Source organism: Chelonoidis abingdonii, chromosome 2 (assembly GCF_003597395.2).
Source record: "Chelonoidis abingdonii isolate Lonesome George chromosome 2, CheloAbing_2.0, whole genome shotgun sequence".
Lineage (NCBI taxonomy): Eukaryota > Metazoa > Chordata > Testudines > Testudinidae > Chelonoidis > Chelonoidis abingdonii.
This window is the reverse complement of record NC_133770.1, coordinates 64,169,965-64,180,450: the sequence shown is the minus strand read 5'-3', so window position 1 is coordinate 64,180,450 and position 10,486 is coordinate 64,169,965. Positions and strand designations below refer to the sequence as shown.

Sequence of the window (10,486 nt, the reverse complement as noted above, 5' to 3'; positions counted from 1 at the left end):
GAGTGAATAGTTTGTTCACTGTGAAAGAGATGTAACCATTGTTCCGTAGGTATCTTTTATAAATACTTTTTCTCCCTTGTTTTCTCCCTCCCTCATGCAGCTGACAATTTTTCACCTCCCTACTCCATCCGACGGCAATCTCTCATTAAGGAGGAGAAAAGAAGACGCGAGACGAAATGTTCAGAAATCATGGAAGTAACCGCACGTGAAAGAGCTCATTCTGAATGGGAGGACGTGGTACCAACTACAGGAAAGAAGCAGTTGAAGTGAGGAGGAGAGGAGACGTCGAGATGAGAGGTGGCGCGGAAGATCAGGTTGTAGCAGAGAATCAGCGGTGGCGAGATGCATGCTGGAGCTGCTTGTGATCAACTGATATCCTCGACAATCTGGTGGATCTTCAAAAGAGCAGTGGGGTCACGAGTGCTGCTGAGCCCCTGTGTAACCCTCACATTACTATGTTCCATATTCTTCACCGAGTGTAAGACACGTGGGGGAAGCTTCGTGCACTCCACTCACTCCCTGGACAGTCCAACCAAAAGGCTGTCATTACATTGAGTGATGTTTAATGGCTTTTCCTTCTCTTCCTCCCTCCCAAAACACCTGGATACCTTGTCAATTCTCTGCCTCTTTTATAATTATTTTATAATACGACATGATTTTTAAACGATAGTGACTTATTTCCTTAGCAAGCTGTAATCGAAGGGGGAAGTGGGTTACTTACAGGGAATGAGTGAATCAAGAGGAGGGTTCACGAAGGGAAACAACAGCAGTCACACCATCCCTGGCCGGATGAAATCATTTTCAAGCTTCTCTGATGCGCACCTCTGTGTGCTCTTCTAATCGCCTGGTGTCTGGCTGCGTGTATCAGTGCCAGGTGATTTGCCTCAGCCTCCCACCCCGCCATAAGGTCTCCCCTTACTCTCACGAGATGTGGAGCACACGATGCAGCAAAACAAAGGGACATTGGTTTGGCTGAGGTCTGAGCGAGTCAGTAATGTGCGCCAGCGTGCCTTTAAATGGCAATGCACTTCTACACCATCCTGCACTTGCTCAGCTGTAGTTGAGCAACTCTGACTATGTCAGGTGCCTGTGTATGGCTTCATGAGCACTGGATCAAGGGGTAGCTGGGTTCCGCCAGGAGAATACAGGCATTTCAACATTCCTGTTATTTTCTGGTCTGGGAGTATTCCCTGCGCAGCAGTTTAAACAGGCAGTGCTTCTGAAGCAAGTGTCATGAACCCTTCCGGCCATCCCACATGGAGTGGTGAAATGTCCTTGTGATCCAAGTGTCTGCGCACCATTGAAAAGTACCCCTTGCGGTTTATGTACTGGGTGCCTGGTGCTCCGTGCCAAGTAGAGATATGGTTCATCTATCCCCCCCCCCAGTTAGGAATCCTTTGCAGCAAAGCATCCACTATACCTGCAACGTTCCCAGAGTCACACCTTTCGTACAGCAGCTTAATGTTGCTTTGGCTACTTGCTCACGGCGCCCCCCATAGATTTGCCCATCCAAACTGATTCCCGACTGACGTCGCTGTCTGGCGTTGCAAGCTCCAAGAGGCTATCGCACCGCTTCTCACTTGAGGGCTGCTCTATCTTGGTATATCTGGCGTTCAGGGCAGGGGAAAGCAAGTAACAAAGTTCCATGAAAAGTGCCCTTACACATGCATAAGTTCAACGCATGGAATCGTCCCAAACTGCCAACATTATGCGGTCCACAGCTGGCTTGTTTCCGGGCCCAAATCGGCGTTCATGGCTACAAACCTGCCCCAAACGCAGGATCTCCAAGCGCAGGGGCTCAGGTTTGAGGAATTCTGTGTCCACGTCTCCTCACTCACTCTCGTCGCCCGCTGCTGTAGCGCGCTGCCCTTCTCACTGGCTTTGCAGGTCCGGTTCAGCATAGATACATGAGAACGCGCGAGTGTTTAAACGTCTACTTGTTGTCTAGTACTCCTGATCCTGAGGCAGGGTCATGCTTTGCTGTGCTTTGGCGTTTGCACGTTCACAGAAAAAAGGCGGAAAATGGTTGTCTCGTGCTTTCATGAAGGGAGGGGCGAGGCTGTACCCAGAACCACCCGCGACAATGATTTTTGCTCCATCAGGCACTGGGCTCTCAAACCAGAATTCCAAGGGGCGGGGGAGACTGTGGGAACTATGGGATAGCTACCTACAGTGCAACGCTCCAGAAATCGACGCTAGCCTCGGACCATGGATGCACACCATCGAAATGTGCTTAGTGTGGCCACGTGCACTCAACTTTATACAATCTGTTTTACAAAACCGGTTTATGTAAAATTGGAATAATCCCGTAGTGTAGACGTACCCTAACTCTGATTGTCTCGTGTGCAGGTAAGATGCACCTACATATACCTCTTTGCGCTGGAAACTATCCATTATGTTGGAATACAGTTAGTAAATATTTTGGGACAGTTTATAATTTGCCATTTAATTAGCATTAATCTGAAACAAAATATTCTAATTGTTAGCATGAATAAGTAATAATAAGTTTAGCAGCATTTGAGTAGTTTTCATCTTCAAAGCACTTTAGAAACATTACCAAATTAACTTTCAACACTTCTGTGAGGTAGGTAAGTATTATTATTTCTGTTGTACAGGTGGGGAGAGAGAGAGAGGATAAGAGACTTGCTCAAGACTGCCCAGTAAATCCTACGTTACCTATTCAGGGCAGTCAAAACAAGTAGTTTCACGCTTTTTAATTACTGATTTGTAATAATCCTTTAGAATGCAAGTTCCTCAGGGGAGTGATTGTATCCTTCTCTCTCTCATAGAGCTAAGCACACAGTTGCCACTTCTCAAAAGTATCTAATGAAGAGTAATGAAGTTATCCTCGTCAAATGACAAGTTAATCCAGTTAACCCTGTTCTAGAATAGTTTCATTTAAACAGTGGGAACAAGGTTCCCCAAAGTACTTACTACGGGCAGTTCTACCGGATCCAATTTCAAGTAGGAAAGTTTGGGAAGTATCTAGGATACAAGGAGGCAGAAAGAAGGGAGGCAACAGTGGAGGGAGGAGAGTATGTGTTTGCTGTCACCCCAAAAGAAAAGAAATGGAGATCAACATCAAAAAAATGCAGTTTCTGAGGCTACGTCTACGCTACCCGCCGTATCGGCGGGTTACAATCGATTGCTCGGGGATCGATATATCGCGTCTCGATCCCCGAGCACGCTTATATCGATTCCGGAACTCCACCAACCCCAACGGAGTTCCAGAATCGACAGGGGGAGCCGCAGACATCGATCCTGCGCGGTGAGGACGGGTGAGTAATCCGATCTTAGATATTCGACTTCAGCTACGTTATTCACGTAGCTGAAGTTGCATATATAAGATCGATTTTCCCCCGTAGTCTAGACCAGCCCTGACACTGCCAGTGTTCAAGAAGTTAAGCTACTAGAGATTTTAGCAATTCTCCCAACCTAGCTGCAAGGGAAACCTTCCTCACCTGGGAGAGAGGGATTGGGGAACAGAGTGCTGAACAAAACAAATAGGTAGGTTAATTATTCTTAACGACTCAGTAATTCCAACATAACAATGGGAAACGAAAGGAAAAGAAAACAAGAGAAGAGGGTTTATTGAAGAAGCTGCCATCTTTAGCATATGACGCAATAATGAGGGCCCTTAATAACCTGAGGTTGTTCAGATCCCAGAGCTCTTTTCACATAAGAGGGGTCTTTACCCTTGTGTCCTGACTAAATTCCAATTTCAGCCTTTTAAAATACCTTTATGTGACTGCATGGTACCAGATTTCTACTAAGCATACGGCAAAGTTCTAAACGATAGGTTGACTGTATCCTAATTTCTGACCTAGATCAGATTTTTCAGTGTGAGTATTCAAAAAAGAAAATATGATATAGATTCTGTTCTTATTTTGCATGATTGCCATGCTGCCAAGCAATACATTCCAAAAATAATAGAAGTAGCTTTATCAATAATTGTAGTGATTTGATGTATTAACAAACACAAACAAGTGGTCTTCCACGTTACAAAGTAGCAGAACATGAATGTTAAAATTGGAATTATCAAGATAACTCATCCACTAGTTTAGTTGGAAGACTGCAAACTTGTCTGCTCATAAGAGTCCTTCAGTTGCGTGAACATGACTGCAATGAACTCTCTCTGTCCAGTACTGATTAGCTGTTTGTGAGGGAAGAGGAAGGTTGAAGCAGTCTCTTTACCTTAGCTTCACTCCACACCTGCCCCTCTAATCCTCTCCTGCCCCATCCTGATCCCTCCAGTTGATCCCCTCTTAAGGAAATCCATCGCCCCACCCCCCAAAATTGTGGAATTTATATGCTGTTTACCACTATCACATTCTTCACTCTGCTAGTGTGTTTTATCTTTTCTCCCACGCTGTGTCTGTCTTGTCTATTTAGTTTGTAAGTTCTTCTGGACAAGGAGTATCTGTTACTCTGTTTGCTCACTCGGTGTCTAGCACAATGGGGCCCTATTCCTGGTTGGTCTTTAGGCACTACTGTAATAAAACATGATTATCAATCATTAATAACCTGTATGTGTAAAGAACAGTCAGAAACAATATTTTGTGGATAAATTGAAGAGTTACAAAACTGAATACCTAAGCCATTTTGTCCACCCACAGCAAATATTTTGTCTTTTACAAAGACCAGCCCATGATTCTTCCTGGCTTCTATCATTGGACATAGCTCAGTCCACCTGAAAAAAAAAAAAAAATGAAGAGTTATTCACCTAGTTCTTGGTCATTTATTTACATTTCTTTCCCATCTTCTGGGATTGGGGAAAGGCAAGATATGGAGGAGGAAAGCTACCTAAAGCACAGACCTCCAGGTTGCAGCCAGTCAGTCAAATATCTTGGATTCCTATTCACTATTCCTGTCCCTTCTTCAATAATTGCACAATTCTTCCTGGTTGTCTATAGTTTAGTTATCTGAAAAGCGAGCAAGTCCACAAGAGCTGCTAGTGACAAAGGGCGTTAGCATTGGTACATACGTTTCTGTTGCTGGATCATAAACTTCACAGGAATTCAGGACCCTTCCAGAAACATTGTTTCCCAAACTTCCTCCACATACGTAAATCAGGCCATTTGCCTCCACCATCCCGTGACTACAACGCTGAGTCAGCATGCTGGGCTTTGTGTGCCAGCTTTCTGTTCTTGTATCATAGCATTCAAATAAATACAGAGCAGAATTTCCTTCAAGAAAACAAAGTAATATTTACTTTAGCAGTTGTATTTGAAAAGAAAAACCTAACAATACTGAGTCAATACTTCAATCATTAGTTAAAGGGGAAAGTGTTTCCTATCCTGTTCCTCTCTACCCCACCCCCCCTAAAATCTACCTGGCCTTAAACCTGGGATAAGTTTTGATATCTGTACTTTAAAATTTAATGAAAGTCACTTGGATAGCTCAGGGAGGTGGATTAAAAGAAGAAATGAACAGACACATGAGAAAGTACATTTACATGTAATTGATAAAATGATAGTTTATGTCAGCATTATTTGAAATGTGCTGAACTCAGATGCCACAGTCAAATGGACAAAGACTTGTAAATTGTCTTTGCACAAATTCATACAAATCAACAGGATTCACATGACAATACACAGCTTGATTAATTCATTTCATAACGCTGGTCACAATGTATTCTTTTTTGGAATGATGTGGTAGCTTACGTCCATGTGATTAGCGACTATTGAACTACGAAGCTAACATTTCATGTTGTACTTCTTTTCTGGGGGTGGCAAGATGGCATGTGCCTCTTAACTTCCCTTGAAAGGCCCAATCCAGTTCCTTTTGAAGTCAACAGAAAGAGTCCTATTGATTACAACAGTAATTCAATGATACTTTAGCACCAGCTTAAGTGCTTGTCTGAATCAAGGCCCAACTGAAGAAGGTTGGATATTGTTTCCTCTGGCTACTCTGTCATTTTAACTCTTCATTCCATCAGATATTATCACTCGACTGAAGACAAGGTATTTCCCCCTCCTCTCTACCTCCAGGACTGAGCATGCTATTTCTGCAGAACTCCTAACCCTTGCCTGCCTTGGGAGGTAGGGATTCAAACCCTTGGAACCCATGTGGCAGAGCATTATGTTTTCACTAGGCTATCAGGCCTGCATAGACTTCTATGAAACATAGATGTATATTATACATATCAGACTAGCCAAGCTGCACATTAACTAAATATGAAACAGGCTGTGTCGCACCTTAGTTCCATTTAGCAGGGACAACATGGGATAATAAACAATCAAGGCTAAACTACACACGGAATGGAGCATATTCTTCCTTTCTATAAATACACACTCATTGACGCTAATGGGAATTGTGCAAGTTAGCATTAACAGGAATGGCCATAGAACTTTATTTAAAAAAAATCTGAAATACAACATCAGTTCTGAATACATTTTCAATATAATATAAATGAATCTCTGTCTAAATAAAATAAAGAATTCCATCACTTGCAACAGCTAACAAAAATTTTCAAATTAAAACTAAAATGCACTCCCACCAAAGCAATATGGGGGGAAAAGAGGCTATATTAGCGAAAGTACAGTCTACAGTGAATAAACAGAAATCAGCCAGTGAAATCCTCAGCTTGGATTAAATTGATACCATGTTTTTCAGACTCTTATCATAGCCAATCCAACAACACACATTAAGTTACTGACTTGACAAGGAGTTTATTGAAAAAATCTGTAATTTACAACTAAGCACTATAGGAAGATTAGGGGAAAAAAAACTTTAGACATAAGACGGGTAAATATGTTACTTATTCACTTTGATCTTAAACAGGATGGTAAAAGTTTGTCACAGTTTGACAAACATTGGCCAGTTGTCCAGAAGAATATTTTTATTCAAAGATTCTAAGACACACTGCCAAAATTAATTCTAATAGAATAGTAAGAGGAGAACTAAATTATCAAACATTTATAGTGAGAAAAGGAGACCTATACATTTTATTTAATTGAAAACACAAATCCTAGAACAGTTTCCTATTACAGGTGTATTATTAACTTCACATGAGATGCTGGGCAAAAGAGGCTATGCAGTCAAAGTTTCGGTCACACTACCTTCATGAAAAAAACAGGAGTACTTGTGACACCTCTAAGTGTCTAAGTCTAACAAATTTATTTCAGCATAAGTTTTCGTGAGCTGTAGCCAAAAAGCTTATGCTGAAATAAATTTGTTAGTCTCTAAGGTGCCACAAGTACTCCTGTTCTTTTTGTGGATACAGACTAACACGGCTGCTACTCTGAAAACTACCTTCATGAACTGTTGTTTTGGACAGGGAAGGCTAGGCCTTACTCAGGTCTGAATATCACAGCATGAGATGAGTAAATGATTTGAAAGAGGAAAAACGGTTATTTCATATGTACAACACTAGATGGCAGCTATGAACTGTTGCCTTACCAATTGCAAAGTCAAACCTGATGAAGTATTTTAAAATCAAATGTTATCTAAATATCACAACTTCTTATCAAGGGAATATTTCAGTGTTAAGCACTGATGATGGTTGTTTATCTTCTACTTGCTTTATTCTGTAGCAAGGCAGAACTCAAAATGACTTGCTATGAATTGTACTGTCACAGTATTAGATATTTTGGCAGACTGCAGAGCTTTTAGTTCTCACAGCAATAATCAGTGAGATTCTACATATACTACATTGCAGCAATCGGTCTGATGAAGACCGTACTTACATCAGTGTAAATTAGGTATAAGACAATTGAAATAAATTGAGCTCATACTAAAGTGTGAAATCAGAACCAGGGCACTTGTCTTGGCAATAGTTTTATCTTCCTCTGTGGTTTAGAGGATCTTTTTGACTGTTACACAGTCAAAAATCTGTTTCTGAAGGAGAAAGTTAGTTTCTGCCTCATTAACTGAAATTAACAGAGAACGAGAGAAAAACAAATCAGCAAGAAAACTTTTTTCAACTCATAATCCCCTAAAATTGCGGGATACGAAATCTTTCTTTTCATGAACAGTTAAGTAGGGTTTTCCCTCAGGTAAAAATGGATAGCTTTTGAAAATACTATATAGTTACATTAAATGCCATTATTAAGGTAACTGATATTTGGGCTTCATATTTATTAGGCCCATTATAGTAAGACTATTAACAGAAATCTTATTCACACTAGCTTACCCAAATGCAATGTCTTGGTGCTGCATTAGCTGTGACAAAAAATCTTGGGCTACATTCCACTGTTACTGAATCAAAAGTCAGTGGAATTCTCTGGGGGTTACAACAGTAAACAGGGAACAGAATTTGACCCCCAAAATGTATTTGCTTGCAGCTAATTTACTCCAGACAGTTGTAGTAATTTCTTTATGACACAGATAAAAGATAGACTGTTCATCTTTACTCAGTAAAATAGCATCTAAAAATGCAATACAAATTGATAAAACCTCTCAGCATCTGGGAAAACAGACCTCTTATTGAACAGAAGAACTTTATAGTCTATTATTACAGCAACACGTATAGATTCTATTCAAACAAGGAAGTAATGGAACTAAAAAGCATTTAATGTATTTTTGGGTTTGTTTGTTTGTTTTTTTAAAAGATTGTGTCTTACCCACTTCTGAACCACCAGATGTATAAATTTTGCCCTCCGCAGCACAGGCTGCAAGGCTATCTCGAGGCGTTGGAGGTCCCAGTTTGGAATACCAGCTGTCCTTCACCACATTGTAGCAGTCCATTCGCTTTATAGGGAAGAGTTGGGAGCCACCCAAAATATAAACTACATTGTCCCAGAAGACACAAGCTGCATCTCTGCGCTTTTCAAAGGGACATCGGATGTCTGTCCAGCTGTAATCCTGTATTACAAAGAACAGGTAACGTCTACCTGGAGTGAGAGTTTTCAAATAAAGATTTTCACTGAGATTTAGACATGATCAGTTTTAAGTTTCCTTTTCAAAACAAAACACCAGTACTGTGAATTGAAGAATGCTCCTCAGGCACATACATTTTGAAAAATTCTCTTAGACAACATGCAGTTAGCTGCAACGAACCATGGCAGTACCAATTTCTATTTTCTTATTCTTTTTGTGCACCCAAAACAGCTTCCTGAGAACTGAGAATTTAATAAAAGGACAAAAAATACAAAAAAAAATATTTGACCTCCTACTACCATCATGTCAAAAACTATACATGCTGACCATAAAATGATATGGGACTAGAAGAAGAGACATCTGATACAGAGAAAGAACACTACTACAGAATAAAAATACGCCCAGTTTTACAAAAGTGTTAAAAATTTGCTTCTCACATAGAGCTCTAATTGCTGACAGCTAGGAGCTTGTTTACAGTTTTCAGCAACACGTTATGTATAGCTATCCACAGTGGCTAGCACTAAGAAAAACTGATAATGCTGCTGGCAGAAATGTTAGCAGCCACACTGTCAGGGATCTGAGCTCTAACAGACTGCAAGAAGAAACAAGTACCAAAACATGGGTGGTAATGAGCGAGGGACCTGCACTGGGGAAGTCCTAGAAATGTCCAACCAAGGAGCTGACCGCACACTGTGATGGCATATAGCACAAGAGGCAGCTTTTAACCAGCTACATCTCAGATTGTTCAGAGCTTTAAAAGATTTTCACCAACAGTCTGAACTGCACCCACTGGTGCACAGAGAGCCAGTGAAGAGATTTGAGCACAGGGATTACATGTGCATCACCCTACTCCATTCGGGTGGAGGGTGGCTGCATTCTGCGCTATCTAAAGTTGCTGGGTGGTCTTCAAGATAACTTGACATACATGTATTTCAAGGAGGTAGCATTAATGATACCTTGGTCAGACATGGAGAAAGAAATGTTACCAATATCTGGACTCAATGTAAAGATAACGGAGCTAAGTAAAATCAATATACTGACAACTGCAGCCCAAAACATCTTGCAATCTGCCTTAGAAGCATCAAACACATCAAGAAGGGTTGACAAGATGCATGCGGATCTTGGTGATAATAAGCAGTGGGCTAGCACTAAGTTCTTGGTCCTATGAGACAGGCTGGCTGGCTCCTTATGGGAAGTCAGGCTTAGCCCTGCCTGTTATGAATCAGTTCTCCCCGAGGTGGATCAGATGGCTCAATTCAGTTTCAGACCCATCTGGGAAGGCATCAGATGAATTCCATAAATGGCTGGGAGCATTCAGCTGGTGAGAAGAGTCGCAAGAGAAAAGTTCTGTCCTGTGACTGGCCTTAAGGGAGAAGGTAGCAAGAAAGGAGGATCCTGTGGCAGGCCCTGGAAAGGGCCAAAACCCAGGCAGATCGCCAGGAGTTAGATTAGGAATCAGGATCCAGTCTGGTAAGAAAGGCTCCAGGGAGAAGCCTGGAGGGTCAGCAGCTTGGATCAGAGCTAGGCCTCTGGGGAAAAAAATCTGTCAGTGCTCTGCAAGAGTGGGGCAGAAGAGCCCCCTAAGGGTGGTGGAAGACCATTCTATTTTATGTCACCTTTGGGACTACTGTTTAAGTTATCAGTATGACGCTGTATGGAATTTGGG

The 10,486-nt window shown here is 41.5% G+C and overlaps 1 protein-coding gene across 1 annotated transcript in view; it reads right to left on the bottom strand.

Annotated features, from left to right (window-relative positions):
• KLHL7 (kelch like family member 7) overlaps positions 1–10,486 on the bottom strand; it is a 51,476-nt gene that overhangs the window by 3,335 nt on the left and 37,655 nt on the right. The window contains exons 7-9 of the mRNA XM_075061993.1: positions 8,565–8,834; positions 4,985–5,186; positions 4,593–4,690 (exon numbers count right to left, since the gene is read on the bottom strand). Coding sequence (XP_074918094.1) covers positions 4,593–4,690; positions 4,985–5,186; positions 8,565–8,834 — 570 coding nt within the window. The remainder of the gene's footprint in view (positions 1–4,592; positions 4,691–4,984; positions 5,187–8,564; positions 8,835–10,486) is intronic.